Raw genomic sequence first — 23,495 nt, 5'->3', positions numbered from 1 at the left:
TTTATTTTAATGAATCCTAGATCATTATACCTTCTGTATTTGTCAGATTTTTAATAATTTAATTTCTCATTCATGCACTATATATTTTAATTACCTTAATTAATCTCACTTGCATATTAATAAATAATAATAGTGTCATATAAATAATCTCTTATGGTGTGTGTCAAGTCATGGTTGTCTCACCTCCGGGGGGGTATTCAATGGATGATAATAAATTTTCGTTGAAATATTCGAACTAAGTTTTTTGTTTTAATTATACACTTCAATAAAATACTTTATTTGTCTTTTAAATAGTTAAATTAATCACATAAAATATATCATCTCCTTTCATTATACGTATTTATTTGAAAACTTTTCTATAATCAAAATTTCAAGCCAAATATTTATAACTCCTCCCTCTCATTAACAATCGCTTTCGCTTAAAATAAATGTTATTTTGAAAATGTAAAACTCGACAATTATTTTTAATTATATTTCTAGAGATCATTTAATACGTAAGATAAAAATAATAATTTTGAGATAAATTTTATTCCATATTTAATTTGATGTACTAGTCAATTTTGAGACAATTTCATTCAATCATTTGTACTAAAATGATGAATTTAATATCTTATATAAAAGGTGGAATGAAATAATCCCATAAGATATTTTTCACAAATGTTCAATCTAGAAAAATTGCTGATAAACTATACTTATATTATTTTTCTTGATGAGCGTGAAAAAATTAAAACGACAATTAAAATTAAACAAAAAAAAATACTAATATCACTCACTCTTTAAAAAAAAAAGGGAAATGAAAAATGGCTGACCCTAAATAGGCTGTCATCAATAAGTTAAGTCAACTAGCTGTTACACTATCGTAAAAATTAAGATACCTTCCATTTATATGTTATTTTATCCTTCTTTTTTAATTTCTCAAAAAATAAATTTTATATTTGAAAATAAATAAAATTATTTCATTTCTTATAAAATATTTATTACTTTTTTTTTCAACGGATCGGATATCAAACGTTCGTAGGAAGAAAATTTGAACTTGAAAGAGCAAGTTTTTACTTTAAAAAAAACGACTTTGCAAGATAAAAGGAATCCACTTAAATTAGAGACAGATATATTTTTCTCAATTTTTTTCTATATTTCAAAAAAATGAAATAAAATTAAATTTCATCAATAAAAGACATAAAGTAACACATGAAGTTGTCGCGAATTTTTTAAAAAAACACTTTAACAATGCGAGTGTCCTATTACATCACAAAACTTTTAAATACCTTTATAATAGACGATTTTGATCCTTTTTCTCCCTATGTTTGTTTGCACGCAAATGAAGCGCGTGAATGGAAACTTTTACTTCCAAAAACGAATTAAAAAACGTCAAGTGTCAAATCTTTCTTTATGAGTATTTAGTTACTTATACTTTAAAAACATCTTCTTCCCCAATTCTACCTCTTTTTGTTCTTGATGTGGCTTAACATTCCCTTGTGCAGGTTAGGGGAATCAACAAACAACAATCTCAATGAGCTCACTAAAAATTGATAATGAAGTTTTACTTCTATCGTAGGAAGATGAGTTGTTTTCCGCTCATTCATACATTTTGTTGATAGATGAGTAGCCTTACGCTCTTAAGGATGATGAAATGTATCTCTTACGAAGTTCTTTAATTTTGTACCAAAAAATTATCAAATAAAACAAGTTTTCCACGTCCTAACATACCTAATAGTAAAAGCTCATTCAAAATGGACGAATAAATCATAATACCGGCGATGAAGCTCCGGCAAAATTTCCAAGCAACGAGCAATGCTAAAATGAGCACCGTAATAAACTTAACACAACAAAATCCCCAATCGGTAAGCTTCCTAACAATTAAAATTTGCAAATAAGGGTTAAGAATAAGCAAATTGGGAAAGTCTTAGGTGAAGAAATTTAGATTCAATTTTTGGACAATTCTCAAAAATTGTCCAACGGAAATTTGAATCAAGTTCATACTATTGTTGCAAGCTCAATATTTTGGGTCGGATTAAATCCGTATTTTATTAATATTAAATTAAAATAATTAATTAAAGAGAGAGTGTGCATCACACACATATTCAAAATTTGAGATTGATGAGAAAATCGGACAAACTGATCTATTTACAAAGATATTTAAAAGTTTGTAGGATAATAGGACACTCGCATAATTAAAGTGTTTTTCAAAAATTCGAAAAAACTTCAGATGTCACTTTATGTCTTTTCTCATAAAACAATCTCAATTGTATATGTTTAATGCCAATGGCAAACTAGAGCAAGAATTAGAGAAAGTCTTTGAAAATTATATGATGCCTAAGATTATATATCTCAAAAAAAATCTCATTGTGATCTATATACATTAATTAATTATAAATTTTAAATAATAAATACAAGTATCTTAATACGTGCCATATTTTTATTGACTTGATATAAATATTAAATACGAATAAATTTTTACAAAAGCAAAAATATATATAACTCACTTGAAAAGAAAAAATAAAATTGGGTGACCTAATTGTAAATAGACTGTCATCAATCAATTGATTCACCTACTTGTCACACTATCATCAACATGAAGATACCTTCTCTTTTTTTTTTTCCTTTTGTTTATCCGTTCGATGTTCGATATTCATATCAAATATGATTAAATTTAAATTCACGTAAAAAAAAAAGTTTCAAATTGAAAGGGTAAAACGTTTCCTAACAAAAACGACTTCGTACTCATGAAGAGTCAAACTAGAAATCTCTTATTAAAATACAATATCTTCTCTTTGCTTATGTCTTTTGAGCTCGTTTTAGTAAGAATAAGTTATTTCCGAACCAACATGGGTTGTGGTGCATTGATGAGATTGTTTCACTCTTAATTAAAGGTCTCGAGTTCGAGCCTTGGGTATGGAGAAAATCTTGTTGGGAGCGCTGCTCCCAAATGAACCCTACAATGCGCAATTCAAATTTAGTCGGAACTTCAATATGAGCTCCGAATACCGGATGAAAAATCAAAGAAAAAAAGTTATTTCTAAATTGTTTTCGAAATTTTAATATGCATTTATTTTAAAATTAATTTCGAAATTAGCTATCCATTATTCGTGGACCCTTTAACCCCCACATGATCCATTTATATATGAACTTTCTCCTCACTTCACCTTCCTCACTCTCCCAACAACAACAACAAAAAAAATCTCTGCAACTTTTGCTTTCCGGCAATGTCAACTCACCGGAGAAGAATCATTCTCAGTAACGTCACCGTTAAACTCGGGTGCAGCAGCAGTTGCATCCGGCCAAAACTCTCCAGCATTTTCCACCCAAAACCCCGTAACAGAAAATCCCCAAAATCTCAAACCCACAACAAAAATTACTCAAATTACTCCTCTTGCAGTTCATGGGATACGACGACGACGACTTTCTCTCCTCATTCCGACGCTACAACCAACGAATCTTCCGATTTCAGAACCTCAAAGGCCGTTCAAGGATTCGGCCGGATCGGCGGCGAAAGCGTCGCCGTCGAGAAAGATTCCGACGACCCGTATCTAGATTTCCGTCAGTCAATGCTTCAGATGATTCTAGAAAAGGAGATTTACTCTAAAGACGATTTGAAAGAGCTGTTGAATTGTTTTTTGCAGTTGAATTCGCCGTATTATCATGGGATTATCGTTAGGGCTTTTACCGAGATTTGGAATGGGGTTTTTTCTCTCCGGCCAGGAGTCGCCGGAGCTAGCTCGCCGTTCTTGCATGGCGGAGGTCACGTGACTTATAGCTGATACTCACGTGACATCTATTTCGCCGTTTTTGCATGGCGCAGGTCACGTGACTTTTAGGTAATAGTCACGTGACTCTTTATTTTCTTTTCTTTTCTTTAGTACTAGTAGACTAGTTGTTAATATTTTGCTCGTATTCTTCGAAAATATCGATATATCGGAATTCGAAGAGTTTTGAGCAATATAGGACCCATAAATATTTAGTAATAGAATGGGTTTTCTAGAAATTGTTTATTTATAGTAAGTGTTTTTTTTTTTTTTTATTAAGTATTTTTGTTTTTTGCTTTTTTTAATTTTTAGAATTAGGAGGAAAAAAAGGGTTCTATTTTCACAGCCTTTTTGATTATGGAGGAAAAAAATTTAATTAAGTTGTATTTTGTAGTGGGGTGGTCAAAAATGCTGTGAAAATTGTAATCTATTATTAGTAATGTACCGTTTATTTTCTGTCTGCATCATTTTATTTTTATTTTGTATGATGTACTTATTATTTTAGTTAAAATTTTCGAGTTCTACTGTATATATAACATTATCACTCATGCAATCGATGAAATCTCAAGTTTGAACTCTAAATATGAAAAAAAATACTTTAATAAAGATCATTTCCCTCTTGAAGACGACGAAAATCTGAAATAGTTTGATTTCAATTGCTTGTACTTATTTTTTAAATATTTGAGTTTAAATGTCAATTCATTTTGAGAGAATTTTATAATGAAATATATTAATGAAATTTATAAATATAATATTGAATTCAGTTGCTGAAATTCAGGCAAAATAGTTGAAATTAGTAAAATGTGTCTTAAAGTTTGTATAAAAAATATCTGCATTTCAATTAACTATATAAACTAAAATATAATTTGTTCTAAAGTGAAAAGATGTAAACTAGAAAAATGTTTATTTCAAAAAGTAACTTTTATTTTGTCCAAGTAAAGGTGCTACTTTTAAAAAAGATATGTACTACTTTTCATGCAGAGCATGGTTGTGGATTTTTAAAAAGTATAAAATAAAAAGGTACTATACGATTTTTAATTACTTTAGCTTTAAAAATTAATTAAATTAACATGTCGATAATATATTTAGAGAACGAAGGGCATAAACATGAAGAAAATTTACTAATGTAAGAAGATGTGAATAAGAATATGATTTTTTTTTCTCATGATAATTTTAGGTCATGTAGCTTAGGTATAATTTTACATTTATTTCACTATACCAATTTTTTTTTTAAAAAATAGAATTTTCTTAGTTCATATGTAGTAATACAATTAACATAGAGGCACTCTATTACTAAGCTAATAGCTTATCGTGTGAACCTTCTACTGAGGAGCCGTTTATGTAGATGAGCTAACTTCAGATATGCAGTTAGTTTTCAAACGATTATTTTAGATCTTAGATGTGATTTTAGGGAGCCTATTTTGACTTAAAAGTGATTTTCCTTCCTTTTTCCCTCCATAATTTGGATCAAAATATTAAAAATGAAAATTTCAATTGTTTATTATATTTATATAAAGGGAACAAAGATGAGTAATACTCTGAAATTTGATGCTTCTATTCTTTTATTCTATTCTATAAATTCTAAAATATACTTTGGTCAAAGATCCTTCATGGGTTTGGAGCTGCAGTCCTCTTATGGTGGGGAAATATAGACATTGGGATTTGGAAAAATAAAATAAAATAAAATAATTTGGAAAATGGACCATAAAATATAGCGTATAAATAAATGAATAAATATAAAATAACAAAAGAGACAATTGTTTTAAATGCAATTAAATGAGAGTGGTAAATAGGTTTTATGTGAGGTTTGGAAGTTTGTACACATACCAACAATTTAATTATCATTAAAACTCAAATGTGGTCATCCCCTCTTGATTGTTCCCCTGCCTTGACATGTGAAAATGCCCCCCACCCCCCACAAAAAGTTAAATATTTTATGAAGATGAAAAAATTATTTTTTAGTCCATTCCGTTAGTTTGGAGGGTGATTATCTATACAGATGATTTAGAATCGAATTTTTCTTAATGTCTTTTGAGTCGAATCTCTCACATGGACTTGGTCAGTGAGGTTTACATCTCCTGTATGATTTACAGACTATGACACAATGGGGGAGTTTATCCGGCACGCACAAAATACTCACTATAGACTGCTCACTCGAAGAACAGAGATTGTAGCGATTGCAGATTATTCCGAAATTATTTAAAAAGAGAGGTTATTTTTGAAGGATCCGTAACTTGTTTGGATGGTTGCTACTAATTGTATTGTATTATTAGTTTGAATATAACGTATGTATTAATTATTATTTATATTTTATTATACAATATACTACGATACATTATCAAACAATACGTAATAATTCTCTTAACAGAGTGTAAATGTGATTAAACATGCATAGTCTTAGTCATAATAAAGGACCCTGTATTCACTAAAGTGATGTACCATTTTCACAAATTCAAAGCAAACAAGATACTCCCTTAGTTCATTTTTATTCTTTAAATATTATAATTTTTTTAAAAAAATATTAATATTTAATGATAAATATAAAATAATAATTTTTATTTTTTAAAATTAAATAAATAATTTATTTTTTGATAAGATGGAGGAGTAAAAATACAGGAATGGAGTGAATTTACTCATTATGTCATGCGAATTATCATAGGGTTACTTTACCAAGGCAATTAATATTCATATTAATCAAACTTTTCAGTACAAAAGTTTTTAATTTCACAAGAAAACAACCCTCTTCTTTTAAGGCTTTTCAATTGCTTAAAGTACCAAAAAAGAAGAAGTTGTTTTTAATAATTAAACTATGTCTTTGGTGCCAGTAATTATTACTACATTCGTCCATTTTTAATTGTTATATTTTTTTGAGAGTTAAATTATAAAAAAATTGACTAATATTTTACGATTTATTTTTTTATAATATTAATATGCAAAAAATTACATAGTTTTTCGTATAGTTTTTTGAATATCTAAAAAATTTTGTTTAAAATATCGAATTAATGTAATCTAATTTAATTTTAAGTCAAATTAATTTTTAAAAAATACAATATGACAAATAAAACTGGACGGATGAAATATTAGACAGAATTGTCTTTATTCATTTTTTTTTTTTTGGGTAACAACCAACTTGCTATTTCAACATTGCTAATAATCATTACACATTGGAAAAATAAAATGTTCACGAGCTCCCTTGTACTTGGCTTTTGTGGCTTTTGTGGCCTAGAGTTTTTGGTAGTAGTCGATATCAAATATCGAATGAAAAATAATGATATATTTTAAATTAGGTAAAATAGTTCATATTATTTATTAATTTTTTTTTTTTTTTTTGTAAATATGTTACAATTTGATCCATCTTGAGTGAGGTGACTAACATGCTATTTTTTGGTGAAAGAATCAACTAACTATTAACATACATCAATAAATAACAAAAACAAAGTAGCTCCAACACTTAAAAACAATATATGTTTCATAATTAAAAATTCATAGTCATCAAATATTGTGGAAGAACCCCTAGAAATTGAAAGTTGTGTTTCAAGATATTTATGTAATTTAAAATATAGGGATGCAACTTCAAAACAAAAAAACTAAACAAAGTCCCGATCTTAGAAATGGACTAGAAATATTCATGGCAATCATTCGATTAACGCTAGGATTACAGTGGAAGTCATGAAGCAGTCGTTGAAATATGCCATGTACTCAACTAAGAAATAGTAAATGCAGTATCAGTCTGCAAAATTCATAGTGTACTGATAGGATTATCGGTCAGATCCAGTCAATGTACCAAACGTGGTACACATGTCAATCTTTAGTAATTTTTACCAACGTTGTACCGAATCAACCATGTAGATATCTCGTAACAGGCGTGATACCTGAGCCAATTATTTGTATGTACAAGGCGTGGTACCTAAGTCAATCATGAGAATGTCCTGATTATTATTGAAATTTCATTGACACAATTTCATCATCAACGATCTTCTCCAATCATAATAAAATAAATTGGCATGATAAAATAATAGTGATCTTCAAATGATGTTTTTTAGAGCAGAGAAAATCAATTGTTATGATAATACGATTGATTTAAAATGATGATAAATAATAGTTGAGAAAAATAAATATACTCAATTTCACAAAATTTAAGAACAAATTTAACTATCTGAAATAATTTGAAGAACAAATTTAAATACTTTTTCCTAATATAAAAGTCACATTAAGTAAAATCCTTCTAAAATTAATATGTAAAGATATATTTAAACCTAACCTATAATAAAAGCCATATATTTGGCTTCAATTACTAACAAAGAATAAAATTGGATCATTTCAAAAACTCAAAAACTAATTTGAAACATTTTCCCTTTTTTTTTAAAAAAAAAAGAAAACAAATGGTCCTAATAATTGGACTTCAAAATATCTATATCTTTTCTAGCTGGACTTTTCTCATTGACTTGATAGTTAAAATTAAGAATATATCTTCCGATTAATTAGTTTATCAACATGATTAAAACATATACAATATATATATATATATATATATATAGTATAACATATTACTATATTTAATATAAAGTATATTTTGTAATCTAGAATACCAATGATTCAGATTCGTAATTATCCCTAACTTATATGATGAAGAAAAAAAATACCTAGCTATATTTTATTTCATGTTAATTTGTTTTCTTAATGGAAGACATTATTTATTTGACAACAAAAAAGAGACAGAGTGATAGGACAAAAGAATAACATGAAAGTACAAAAGCTGGAAAATAATTGGATATTTGGACCTACTAAAAGGTATTTGAAAAAGAAATGAAAAAGATTTGGGTCCAATTGTTTCTAAAAATTGGAGAGTTGTTTGTACAAAAAAGAAAATAGTTTTTCAAATTGTGGTTATTTTTGTTTGAGAAGAAAGTTAGTAGGGGCAACAACAAGTTTATTGGAAACATGTGGGACTACAAAAGTAGAATTGTCAACTCTAAATAGATGGTTAGAAAACAGTAGCGGAACAAGAATTTTAGTTAAAGAGTGTTAAAATATAAAAATAAATAATATCGTGTAGAGTTAAAGAATGTCAATATGTAATATAGATACATAGAAATTATATTTTTACCTAGATACATAGTGTAATTTTCCAATAGAAGAGTGTAAATCGACACTCCTCAAGTGTATATGGCTCCGTCATTTTTTTAAATTTTAACAATTTTTTCTTACTATAAATTTTATTGTTGTCGATATTAATATATAAAAAAAATCTACAAAAGTTATTTGGAGGTGTGGTTTTGAGACTATTTCTTTTGTCTACTCTCTAGAGTTTGTGTACATTTTTGAGCTAAAACTTCTATTATTGATGATCTATTTTATATCTAATATAGTTTTTAATGTTATAGTTTTAGAATTTAATGGAATTTTTCTGATATTTTGAGTTAATTTTTTCCCCATAGTTCTCAACAAATCTAACAAATGAAATTTGTGAATTTTCTTTTTATGAAACCAAATATACTCCAATTATTAAAAAAAAATCTTAAAGTATTGTTGTATAAGTTTTCATGTAACTGAAAATTCTAATTATTGCTTAACTTATTTTCTATTTTAAAAAATAATCCAAAAGTCATTTGGAGGTGCAATATTTATTACTTCCTCAGTTTTAATTTGTTTATTATGTCTTATGTCGTTTTTTGTATTGCACTTTGAGATTTCGATGAAACTTTCCTAGTTAGTTAAAAAAAAATTCTCACAATTACCCTCTAAGTGTCTAGTGATTTTCTGTGATAATAATATTTATACAATTTTAAATGACTTTTTTTGTTATAAAAAATAATTTAATGCCTTATGTTTAAAAATAATAATATAGTGACTATAGTGTAGCTAATATAGGTTCCCCACCCCCCACACACCAAAATAAGTAAATAAATATCAAAATTCATTACAATTCTATAACATATGATCTCCAAGTAGTGGTATCATGTCAAATGTGCATAGAAACAGAAAGTGACTCCATTGAAATGATAGTTGTTGGAGCAATTTAGTTATTAATCACATCACCTCATTGTTAAAGATTAATAGACAAAACACTAGACTCTAGAGTCCCATATTTATAAAAAAGATAAAAGCAATGAATTTGTGATTCTTAACTAGTAGTTACTAGCAATAATGGTTTTGGTTTGGAGCATTAAGATTGAGACTTTAAAATGTGGTTTGATTGGTGGAATTGTGTCAAGTCTTGTCCTAGTTAGTTAAAATATCTATAAAGTAAGGATCATTTTTTTTTAGGATAGAGTTTTCAATAGGATTTTTGGATTTCAGGAGTTCAAACTTCAGACGTCTAATTAAGGATGGATGAATTATAATAATGGATGGAGTTATCTTAGGCAAATGATTGTTCGATACACATTTTTTTATTGAAAAATTATGTAGTGTACAGAGGTTAAATAATAATAATTATGAATGAATATTTAATTTTACACATCCTTAACACAATAGAGAAGAAAATTTACACATTTTTCGTCAAATTCTTGACTCCACCACTTTATTTATAACTATCGTACTACAAGTCATGTTGATTAGTAAAGGTCATTTACCATCTAGGTTCTTCTTTTTAAAAAATAACAATAAAGCTAAATAAATATGGACAAATACCATGCATACTTGGTAATGAGACAAGACATTTCACAAATTTTTAAGACTCAAAAGTAATACTCCTATAATTAAAACTTTAAGTTCATTTTTAAAAAATGTCATTTTCTTTGTTTAGTTTAATTATTTAATATTCAAAATTTAGTGACCTAGTTAATTAAAATTCATTGAAAGGAAAAAATAAATTTTATTTCGATATTTAAATTCGAAATTTCTGATTAAGAATGAAAGCGCTGAATATCCTATCACATATTTAGGTGAAGTTTTATGATTAGTTAGAGATGAATAAACAGTATGTTGATAAGTAGACAAAAATACACACATTATCTAAGTTCTTATTTAGTTGTTTTCTTAATGGGAGACAATATTGTTTGTCTCCAAATAAGAAGAGACAGAAAGAAAAAAAATTAAGGAAAAAATAGGCTGGAAAGTAACAACACATTTTGGACATGATAAAAAGTGTTTGAAAGAGAAGTGAGTAAGTTTTAGATCCAATTATTTCTCTAAATGGAGAAGACAATGTTTGTGGTTTGATAAAGACATTAATTAGGTCCTATGAAAGTTATAATCATTCTGTTTTAATTTATATGACGTAATTTGAATTGATACGTTTTGGATTTAAGTTACAGTAAGGTAACAAATATTATCTAATTTCTTTCGATCTGTCTCCACTCAACTCAAGTTCACTCCAATTGAGCCTTCTCTTTCTCTACTTCAAAAGTCAAGTTAAATTTAAGAAAGATAATTTCTAAAGGACTTAAGCAATGTTGCTTATAACATTAATCTTAAGATTTTTTATTTAACTTTTTTTAAAAAAAGAAAAGAAAAATGGAATTGTCTTCCAACAGATTTGACAAATGAAAATGATAGTTAATAGTTGGAGCAATTGAGTTCTTATCCAATATTAAAGATTTGATAAAAATGTAAGTCCCATATATAAAAAAGAAAATAATAATAATAAAAAAAGGATTATTATATTTGGTTTAGAGGAAAGTGGGGGTATAAACTATTATTTTGCCCAATGAGATGTAAAGTTTTGATTTGCAATATTAACTACTTTTTTATTTGAAACTTTTGCCATGGAATAATATAAAATAGTCATCTGGTAAAGAAAAAAAAAAACTTTTTCCATGGAATAATATATTAAAATTTTCCATAAATTCCTCACAAAGTTTGTAAACATTAGAATTTTGTGATGAATTTGTCTTTCATAAATATTTCATGACAAATTTGTATTTTTCTTGTATATAATCTTTAATCAATAAGAAAATTCATGCATAATCAGTATATATACAAATAAGATACTTGTTAGATATATTGAATATATTTACAAATTATTACGATTAATCAATTAAAGCGACTAGCTAAAAGCGTTTTCATACCATATAGTTTCTGATATGATTCTAATGGGACGAAAGGAGTACTATTTTTTTTTTTTTAGAAAATGTCATCGATTTTCTTTGACTCAACGGGTGCATTTAGGGCAAAACATTTGAACTCATAAATTTCAAAATTTAACATCGTCTCTATTTTATCTTAATTCCTCCACCCCGACCAAAAAGTCTCGATGGATACAGTGACATTTCGAATTCATAAATTTTAAATTTTGAATCTGCTATCGTCCGACTACCTCACCCCCAACCCAAAGGGATAGAAATTAATTAACAACACCCTAGTCATGTGGTCACAAGTTATTGGTGGATTCCTTGATTGCATTAGCATTGAATGCAAAATCTCATAGATAAGTTGACACTCAATATAGGAAAACTTATAGCATTATTTTGACAGTTCATATATCTCAGATTCAGATTCATAAGTCTCTTTCCTTGCAAATTCCCAAAACAAGTTATTAAAGTCCTTGTTTGCAAGTTATCTTCCTAGAAATCATGTCATGGGGATCCCATTGTCAAGATTTTTTTGTAATCCTTTAAAATAAAGATCTCTCCATTTCAATTTATATGATATAATTAGACTGAGCACGGGATTAAATATGTTTTTTTTTTTAAAAAAATCCGTGGTATAAAATAAGTCATAAAAATGTATGGTTATAAATTGGCTCAATAAGGGTAAAATGGATATTTTGAGATTAAATTGTTACTAAATATAAAATTATGTCATTTTTTTTTGTCATTTTTGGGACTGGCGGTAAAAGAAAGTGTGTCACATATATTGGAACTGAGGGATTAACATTCAATTTGTTTGTTTGATTTTGTCTTGACGTGATTGTTTAAGAAAGTAAAAAAGACTTTTAAATTTTCTGTTCTTAAATTAAAGATATGTCGAATGTACTGAAGTGTTCTTTAATCTCGTGGTCTTAAACATGTAGTGTTCTTTAGTTATGCGGTCTTAAACATGTCATAAAGTTGGAATTAAGAAGTTGCTAAGAAATGAAAGAGATATTTTTTAAACAGATTAAAAAGAAAAATAGATAAACAAATTAAAATACGGGAAGTAATAGTTTTAAAACTAGTATTAAAGGTGGTTGGAAATAAAAGAAATAAATGATTCTTTTTATATAGAATGATCTATTTTAAAGAACATCTTCCTCGCTCTGATCAAATATATCAATAATTGTGAAAGGCCCAAAACAATTGCTCTAACGACCCTTTCGACATGATAACAAGGTCCAACGAAGAATATAACATATAATCGATGATTAATGTATTTTAAATGGCACAATACAAAATTAAAAAGAGCTTTTACAAAGAATTATGGGATAATCTTCCACAATAATATATATCTAGTAAAATCTCACAAGTGGATCTGAAAACAATCAAATAGGCACAACCCTTACTTCTACCTTTGTGAGGCAAAAATATTATTTTTGATAGATCGACTAAAAAAAGTGTAATCAAAGCAATATACATTAGAAAATGGACTTTTTGAATTTGACCATCAATCTATGAAGTAATGTACCACTAATTGGGTCCATAATATATTATGAGGTCTACATTTAAATCCATACAAAATTTGAATATAAGAATGACAAATATTTTTGGGCTTTAGCCCATACAACAAATCATAAACTCAAAATAAAATTTTCAAATTAAAAATTAAAATGAGGGGTACCAACTTCTGTACCATTTGTATTTGGTCATTATAATGAATTTTTAATTGTTCTTGGAAATGAAACTTTCATTAATGGTCATTAATTAACAGAGAAGATGACCTCGAAAGTTTAAATAATAAAAATTAATTATTTCCTGTTTATTGACAGCTTACAGCCTGCAGATTAAAGGGCCATTGATTTGTTCATTTTCTGGGATCAACATTCAAATTATCTATTTTTAATGGTTTTAACTTTTAAATTTTAATCAAATTATGGTTTGTTTTTTCTCAGGTTCGAAATCTCTGCATGCTTGTTATCCATATATTTTTTTTAGGTTAAATATAGGTTGAAATTCAAAATTTACTCATATAAAATATCACGCAACCAATCACTAAAATATGGGCAGGTTAACAAAATATAGGAATATTTATAGTATAGAGTTTATATTAATATAGAGATTAATAATGTAAGAATTATAACGAAAAATAGTAGTGTTTGTTTTTTAATACTAAAATATAATATAAAAGGTGAAATTTAAAATGTGAGTTTATTTTTAAATTTAATAAATTTAAAAGCATTAATGATAATAAAAACAGAAGATAAATATGTTGGAGTCTCACATAGTTTGTAGGATAGCTTTTGAGATTAAGTTAAGTTTAATATCGATTTACAGTAAAATCTCACTAAATTAATACTCGATAATTAATAATTTCTCTAAAATAATAATTTCTTCCGGTCCCGACTTGGGCCAATGGAAAAAATCACTCATTTCGATAAGATAATATATTATCAGAAGACCTCTATATAAATATATGGTCCCATTAATATTATAAATTATTAATTCTTTAAAAGTAAGAATATATCTAAGAAATTTAGTGAATATGATTCTATTATGTTCTGTTTTTTGTTAAAATTAAATCAAGTTGAAGCTCATCTCTAACTTTTCTTACTGCGTTTAAAAGTTTTGGTGTTGTCTTTTCTAATTGCACCATAAAATTGTGAAGAGTTCTAAATGCAAGTGTTTCCTTACGCGTAACTGGTTCCAAATGTATAAGTATCATCTTCAACTTTATCATCAACATTGTTTTTCCAATGATATCCACAATTTGTTCTGAGCTCTGGACCTCTGAACATGTATAATTTTCACCCATCCTATAGGTTATAAACATCCATTTTATTGCAGTAACCGAGCTCATTAATCATGAGCACAAGTTCATGAATGATTGTTTCACAAGTGGGGTCTTTCAAATTCTTTGAGATTTCATCCCTGAACAATTTTTCAGTGTCGAAACATTCTTTAAATTAATAAATATTAATTTATCGATTAAATAATACCTCTATAAAATAATAATATTTCATGATTCTGTCTATATTAATTTAGAGAGGTTTTACTGTATCTCTTTTATCATGGTATCAAAACCTGACTCATTCTAGTTCATTATTTTCAAGTCAATACTCTACATGTTTAATCTTAAACTTGCCAGGAATCAGGATTACTTTAGAAATTGAGCTAGATTGGAGATCTATTTCTTTATCAAAATAAGTAATTTATTTTTTGATGTTTTATTTCGTGTATTAATTAATATACTTTAGTGTTATTCTATATTATATTAGCTAAGTACAAAATAATACCTTTGGATTTGATTTGTTTAGTGTTTGGTTGCGATTATTTATCTCGGTTATAATTTCAAGATTGTAATCCTAAAATAATCTTAATTTAACCCAAAAATTCCTAATTGATAACTAAATTATACCAAAATTATCTATGCACGATTCAAATTTTATATACCATAATATTTTATCCAATATATCAAATTAATCAAATATTTTTTTTCCACAAAATTTAAAAACTATCTAGGTTTATAATTAGATATATAGATTGTACTTATTTTTTACAGCCACAAAATTAATTAATTTTCTCGAATAACAATACAAGCAAAGACAAAGATTGATATATCTTGTCTTGAAATAAGACAAAAACATACTGCATAGCTTATGTAGAAATGCTTCTATGAAACCCCACAAATAATTTGGATAAAATTAAAATGAAATCAATATGTCATATATATAATTTAACTTAGCATTAATTATTTATTCTTTTCGTTTTATCTTAATAGTCGTTTTAGCTGAGAGAAAATTCTCTAAATGAACTATGCCCTTAATGTCACAGAGTTAAAGAGTCAGAGTCAGAGCCAGATCCTCCTCTTTGAACTAACTTTTGTGGTTGAGTCAGATTCAAAATCCATTTATCATGATATCAGAATCAGATCATTCGATATTACGAACTGAAATCAAACAACGTCTGAATGTGCACACAATGCCCTGGGACAACACTGTGTTCGAATGTGCGGAAGGGGGGGGGGGATGAAGAATGTATGATACATCATTGATGGATGAAGTCCTCGACTTAACTAATATGATTCAGATAATTTTTAGAATTGAGTTAGACTCAACGTTTATTTATCATTAATTAACGTGAAACTACCATATAAAAAATGGTTTATAGCACAAGGTTTAATTAGAAGGTTCGCCACTCAGAGAAAGAATCTTGGCTCTGAGATTAAGGCCATCATTTAATTATATTAGCAATAATATACTTTATTTAAGTATATATAATATAGTTTAATTTTTTTTGTAACGTTAAGTTGGATAGTTGACAATAATTAATTTTTGGTATTTTCTTTATTTATTATTATTTATTTTTATAATGCTAAATAAAGTACTCGATTTTTGGGAGAGAGAACATAAATAGTGGAGTATATTATGGTAAGTTGTTTCCAAAAAAATTTGTAGGTTTTGTGGTCCTTTCTAGATTTTTATTTATGAAAAATCGTGTAAAATATATTATTTATTATTCACTCTTCTATTCCTTTCTTATTCTGAATTAATTTGGTTTTTCATTATTGGCCAATCAACATTTAAATGTTGAAGACAACCACATACTTTTATCAAGGAAATAAAAAATATATATATACCAAAATTCGTGGTTAATTCTATTTAGCGATAGATTATAAAAAAAGTTATTATTTTCGAGCAATTGAATGTAGAAGGTAGTTTATGGATTTATTCAAATTTAGTAGTATTGACTTTGATATATTACTTTTATATGTATATGTAAAGTGATAAATAAATATAAATAATAAATTTTCTAATTCAGATATATCAAATGAGCTGTAGTAGAATTGCGTACTTGAACCTATATATTAAAAGACTGAATGTCACGATCCAACTCACCGGGCCGTGCGGGCACCCACTCTAACACCTAAGTAAGATAACCCTCATATCCCAATAGTCAAACATGCGGAAAAATTAAAGAAAACAGATATACTTACAATAGTTAATATTTTATAAATAATATCTTTAGACACACTTTTAGTTAAAACTTGTAAAGTAATTTAACAACTCCCATGGATCTAGTCTAAACAGGTATAAGAGCTACTAAGAGTACAACTGAACAAGATAATTAAAAGATACTGCTCCTACCACGCGGAAGGAAGGATAGAAGTTGTTGGAGAATCTCACCGTCTTCGCCTAAGGAAACATCACCAACCTGCATCCAGACTATGTCAAAAAGGCATAGCAAGAGTAGTATCAGTACAAAACACGCGTAGTGATAGGCATCATCGGTCAACCCGACGCTCACCACATAACATAAGAAACCAACTAGTAAGATCATGAATTAAACCACTCGCTTCTTCACCTTTACCCTCTCTTAAAATACCTCCAAATTACACTAGCACTCTAACAATTAACCACCTTCTAGTCAACCTACTTACTAGGTACTTGATCGTAGCCTAACCATTCTAACACGTAGAAAACATTTCCAATTACGACTACAAACATTCCAACTAACAACTCACGTCATACCCTTACTTCCTCGTCACACTAACCAACCATGGTCACATAGCTCATTAAATCCAGCTTTCTTCCCACTAAACTCAAACTTTTTCCCCAAGGTGAAATCCACCTAAGCATATTCCTCACACACGCTGCCTCTACTTCCCGCCCTTACAACAAACGAACAATCAAATATGAACCGTCACAACATATACCTATTAAATGCAACATATATAAGTTAATACAACCATATACTCACAAGCGCATATCGAGCATATACAACATCAACAACAGTTACAAACAACCTCACGTTTCTCAGGTCACACAATTATACCACATTATTGGTCCTCTCATAGAACCCAAGCCCAAACAGTTACCATGCCGAAACGTGGCAACTAATCCCAGTTAGTATGTCGGAACGTGGCAACCGATCTCATAGTTATGCCAAAACGTGGCAACGGATCCAAGTTAGTTATGCTGGAACGTGGCAACCGATCCAAGTTAGTTATGCCGAAACGCGGCTACTGTCCATTCAACACACCACAATCACAAACACAAGTATATCCTCGAGATCATACATTTAATTTATGAATTTATGGAAATTATAATTCGTTCATCTCATTTACAACAAGTGTGATCAACAATGCATCATTCATATAAATACATATATCATAATGAAACAAGAACAAACATACATCACACAATCATATAATCACCACCATCACCTAAGAATTACTCCTCAAACCCTATCACAGATGCATTAGTTTGACCATACTTAGCCCTAGCTCATCATCTAAGGCCTCTTTTTAGGGTTTAATCACAATTCATCATAAATCCTCAATTCAATCACTCCAATTTATGATCTAGCATGTATTCATAATTCTAGTTCCATTTATGATTTCATATCCTTATTCTTGAAACAATTCTATCCGAGATAGCAATTCTAGAAGCCCTAACAAGTCATCAATTTCTCTTCTCAAGACATAAGCCCAATTACTTTGATTTCTAGAAATTATCCATGGAATTCACTCGGTGCACGAAGGTCTACACATAAACCCTACCATTGATTTACATATATTACGTAGTAAGCACATATTTATCACTACTCAATTCATAAAACGTAGCCTACCTGGGCGCCAAGTAGTTGCACAGAGTTCTTGACCTCGATTCCGGTTTTCTGGGCTTCGTGACGGTGAATTTGGCCAAGAATCCACAAGATATCACCATCCTCACGCTAGAAATCTCCTTCTCCTTCCTTCCCAAGCTTAGAGCAGCTTTTCTGAGGTTTTTAAGGTGTTTTAAGACTTATTTAGGTATTTTAGAAAGATGGAGAAAATATAATTTCTCGTAATTTACGTTTTGCCTCGCCTATCCCGCCCTGGCGCCAGCTTACCCCGCTAGGGCGTTGCCGCCCTAGCGGCAACACACCCATTCTGGCAGAACAATGGCCCAGATTTTCCCAAATTTTTATTTCTCCTAAATAACGACGGTTCGGATCGTGTACTTTTTTTATATTTCAAACTTCCTTAATAAAAATTCTGAATCTACCAACTGAACAAATGCACATGTAATAGGTAGTTTGTTCAAAGCCTCGATTAAATTCGGATCGTGCACTTCTAGGGTCATTCAGAGTTGGCGCTCCTATTAGAATTTTTTCCATAGCCACAACTCAAACTCAAAACTTCTGATTAAGAGTGGAGCAGTCTTACACCAAAATTTATGATAGGTCATGTAATAGGTGCTCAAATGGAACTAGTGTCATGGTATGATAAATAAGAATTTAGAGAAGTATATATGGTATATAATATAAGGACCACAAGAACACATGGAGTTTAATCTTGTGGCAGTGACATTCTTCCTTTCAATCCCATAAGCTTTCTTGTTTCTTTCTCCATTCTTTTCTACTCCAAAAACAAATCCATTTAGCCAGTGAGGATTGAAGTGATAAGGTAACCCTACCCTAAAACAAAACAAAAATTTCCCTCCAACATCTTGTTTTTCATTATTCAACCCCCCCCCCCCCCCCCCACCCCTCCCCGTCCTTGCCCCCGGGAGGGGAGAGGAGGGTCGGATATAGGGGGTATAAAAGGGTTTTATATAGCTGATTCTGACTTATTTTGTAATTGAGACATAGTTATTAATGAGGTTTATATATATGGTAGATGATAATTACTGAATTCCCTCTATTACTTTTTTTTGTTTGTATTTATTTATTTATATTTTAAATCTTTTTTAGTGAAAATCTTGATTTTGTACCAGTTTCTGAAAATTTGAATTAGTTTAACCAAAGACTAATTAGACATGATTTCATTGTATTTTGAAAGTAAAAAAAAAAAGAGTATAATTCAAAGTTCAAATAGAAAAAGGGTATTTTACAATTTCAAATATTATTTAAAATATTCCAAATCATATTCTTCGATCGCATGTTAAGTTTAGATCATTAAAATAAAAATATCACACAAGTGGCTACATCGAACATTCAAAATGGTAAAACACGCATCACGATATTGCAACACAATATTGTGATGCATGTGATGTATGAGTTTGTAGAAAGAATCATACTCTCAAGAATTTCAAAGTTATATAATGTGCCCATTTAAATTGATCGAAAATCTTCAAGAAATTTCTTCAATATAAAAAACTTAAACGTCTGACATCTATAATAAAATGAATCATCGCTTCTCAAGTCCCTCGATTGATTCTACCATAGAGGCCAACGATATTGATTACTATTTTTGTAACTTTGAGAAATCAAATCCAATCACCATATAAGGACATAAAAAAAAGTGACTTTTTTCTCACAAATTTAGGTTTATGTTAATGATAATTTTTTTGCAGAAAAAAGGACCACTCCAAAAAAATCAGGCCCAGTAGTATTGTAACTATCAAGATAATGACTTTCCAATTTTTTAAAAAATCTGGGCTTTCATTATTTAATCAGCAGTTAATGTATGTGTTGTAAACTTCAAATTTCTGCAAAATCTGGTCATATTATATTATATTATTTTTATTCAAACAATACAAAATTGTTTAAAAACTCGTAAAATAAGTCAATCCAAATGGGGTCTAGCTTTTATACACGATGAGATTATCTAAAATATAATTATTGATAATCGTTCATAAATAGAAAGACTAGTAACCTACGTGCGACGTTTCGATTTATTTGTATTATTTTTCTTTTTAGACAATTATTTAGTTTTAGCTTTTCACCTGACTTGTTTAAGATAACAAGATTAAAATATATTTTGATACATTCTGGATTCTATGTTTTTAATTTAAGATCACAAAATTTAAAAATATTCTTAATTTTTGAACTCCGTATCAAATCAAAACCAAACAAACAAATTGAAACAAAGTGAGTTAAAAAAATAAGTTAGGTTATCTAGTAAAGGCGTACAACATGTTTACAATATCAAGGTAAATACTTATCCACACAAAGTATTTCCATCAAAATAATTCATCTTGTCGTGCTTAAGTGATTTAATGAAGTAAAAATACAATAACCACGAATATGTAAAAGCGAAACTAGTAACTTTGGTTAAATTTAACTCAATATTTGACTTAAGAAATGTATTGAATATATATAAAATATTAATTTATGATTCAACAATTTAAACAAATTAGAATATCAAAGAGACATTAAGTATTTATTGATTTGACATAAATATTCGATACACGGTAATTTTTTTTGCCTAATTTGTGTTATTGTGTGTGCTTTGTCATTGAATAGTGTTTATAGCATTTGGGCTATTTATAATTGTGCGACACTCATAAAATAAGTGTACAGTTGTCTATTGTACCATTGGATAACTCTTTAGTCCTCAAATATTAAATTTACCCAACCAACGTTTATTTCAATTTCAGCTCTGCATTTAATAGAACAATTTTGTTACAAATTTGGTAAAAAAAAGAAGCCATTCAATGATATATTCAGAATAATTCCACAAAATGAAATTTGAAAAAACGTAATGTATACACAAAATATATTTTGGATATATGTGAATTAAATTCAGAGGTTTTCATCTTGATTTGTCAAATTCTAACCCCCTTGTTAGTAGTTGAACTAAAGATCAAAGTCGTTTATCGACCGTTCGCTAGCTCTATTCTCCTACTTCATAAGTTTTGAATTTAGTGAGTATTCTTTCGATTGTATTCCATAATATAATATGGTGAAATAGATAAATATGCATTTATCCTTAATTAATTAAAAGTATCTAATTCAAACCTTATAGAGTCATTTTAAAAAAAAAAATGTTTTACTCTTAAAATAAGACTTCAAACGCCCGTATTAATCAGGCCCCAAAGCAGAAATCAAACCTCAGATATAAAATTTTAAAAAAAAACACATTTATGCAATAATATTTAATATAAATATAACACTACAATTAATTTAGTGCACTTGCTTACTACACCAACAAGAAGAAATAACAAAAATTACTACTACTACTACTAAAAAGAGATCAAAAACATTAAAAGTGAGTCAACAACAACTTTTATAGAAGCAAAAAAAAAAATAGAACTACTACTCCACTAGTATACATATACATTTTGCATTTTTTTTCTAATTTCTTTGTTCCAAAATAAAAAATCAAAAGATAATAAAACAATGCTATTAACATTGTTTTTTTCTTTGAATAACCTCATCTTCTTCTAACAACAAAGACAAACAAGCACTAGTACTAGTAATAGATGAACTAGTAGAACAAGAATAAGAACAAAATGACAATGGAGATGTGAAAGAATGACTTGTTGTTGTTGTTGTTGTTGTTGAAGATGATAAACATTGTTGTTCTTCATCAATAGTTGTCATTATTATCGTAGACTCATCAACACCAACACCAACACCAGCACCAACGCCAACACCAACATTAATATTATTATTGTTGTTGTCACTAAAAGTTGCAAGATTGACTAATAAATCAACAAAAGCACCAACAATATAACCATGGTTACTTTTGCAATTGACCTTCAAATAACAAGTCAACAACTCTTCAAGATTTTCCCAATCTTTAATCTCATATGCTTCCACCATTTCCTCCATTGATTTTCTAAAATCAACAAAAGGATCATTTGAATCCAATCCCATTGGAATAAAACTAATAATATTACCTTCATCAACAACATTAATATTAGTACTAGTAATACTAATATTCTTGTTTTCTTGAAAATCAAGAATTGAACTTGTTTCTTCTGGCTCAAAAAATAACCTCTCTTTCTCTAATCTCAACCCTTTAATCACTTTCTCTATACAATCTTGACCATTGATAGTTGTAGTAGAGGAAGAACTTGTTTCATCAATTTCACTAAAAAAGTCATCAAAACTATAACTTGTTGTGTCATTAATATCATCAAGATGATAAGTGGAGTTGTAAATGTTGTGTTGATTCTTTTCTAATCTAAATGAAAGTGTTTTTGGTTTTCCACAAGTTGGTAATGACCATGGCCATGGGGAAGGAGAAGTACAAGTAGGAGTAGAAGAAGAGGAATTTTGTGATGAGTTCTTGAAGAGAGAAGAGAGTTTCATATTTGACCTTTTTTGTTTTTGTTTTGTTTTGTTTGAATGAAATGAAAAATAATGAGAGGAGAGAACTAACTCTTGAAATTTGAATAGTTGGTGTGATGGTGGGTAAAAATTTATGAGATCTTTTATTTTTATTTTATTTTATTTGGTTGGAGTTAGGGTTGGGGTTGGGGTTGGGGGGTGGTGGTGTTTGGTTTTTTCTTCTTCTAGCTATGTTGGGATGTGGAGTATTGTTGGTTGTGAATAGTTGTGAGTGAAATTAATGCTAGGTAGTTTATCGTGGTATTTAAATTTTATGTATTGACGATGAAAAATATATTATATAATTAGATTATTTTTTATAAATAAATTGTTTAGTAAATAATAATTGGTATGTAGTTTAATGAAAATATTCACTAACCTTGTTATTACATAATTTTTTTTGTTATTATTAGTGTATATAATTTAAATTCAATTAAAAGAAGTAACGCCAATGAAAAAATAGGGGAGGAGGTTGTCACTGTTAGTGGCGGAATAACATATACGTTGAAAACTTACATTGTATAGTCAGAAAAAATAAATTTTAATGTATATATATTGAATATTGTTATTCTTTGACTTTTACGTGATTTTACTTATTTATATTTTGATATTTTTTAATTAAAATTTTAGCTCCGCCATTAATTATTGTGATGAGGTCTTGAGGGGACAAGAGAGTTTCATGTTTTTCTTTTTC

The 23,495-nt window shown here is 28.5% G+C and overlaps 2 protein-coding genes across 2 annotated transcripts; one reads left to right on the top strand and one right to left on the bottom strand.

Annotated features, from left to right (window-relative positions):
- Positions 1-3,156: 3,156 nt before the first annotated feature.
- Positions 3,157-4,204, top strand: LOC125865449 (transcription repressor OFP6-like). The gene has a single exon (XM_049545649.1). It carries the CDS (start codon positions 3,204-3,206, stop codon positions 3,756-3,758), a length of 555 nt encoding a protein of 184 aa, XP_049401606.1. The 5' UTR covers positions 3,157-3,203; the 3' UTR covers positions 3,759-4,204.
- A 17,537-nt stretch (positions 4,205-21,741) lies between these two features.
- On the bottom strand, positions 21,742-22,879 carry LOC125865358 (transcription repressor OFP15). Its single transcript, XM_049545554.1, has one exon. It carries the CDS (start codon positions 22,781-22,783, stop codon positions 21,872-21,874), a length of 912 nt encoding a protein of 303 aa, XP_049401511.1. The 5' UTR covers positions 22,784-22,879; the 3' UTR covers positions 21,742-21,871.
- Between the last annotated feature and the right edge of the window lie 616 nt (positions 22,880-23,495).

Source organism: Solanum stenotomum, chromosome 1, assembly GCF_019186545.1.
Source record: "Solanum stenotomum isolate F172 chromosome 1, ASM1918654v1, whole genome shotgun sequence".
Classification (NCBI taxonomy): domain Eukaryota; kingdom Viridiplantae; phylum Streptophyta; class Magnoliopsida; order Solanales; family Solanaceae; genus Solanum; species Solanum stenotomum.
The sequence above is the reverse complement of the archived record's forward strand: the minus strand, read 5'-3'. Positions and strand labels throughout refer to the sequence as shown.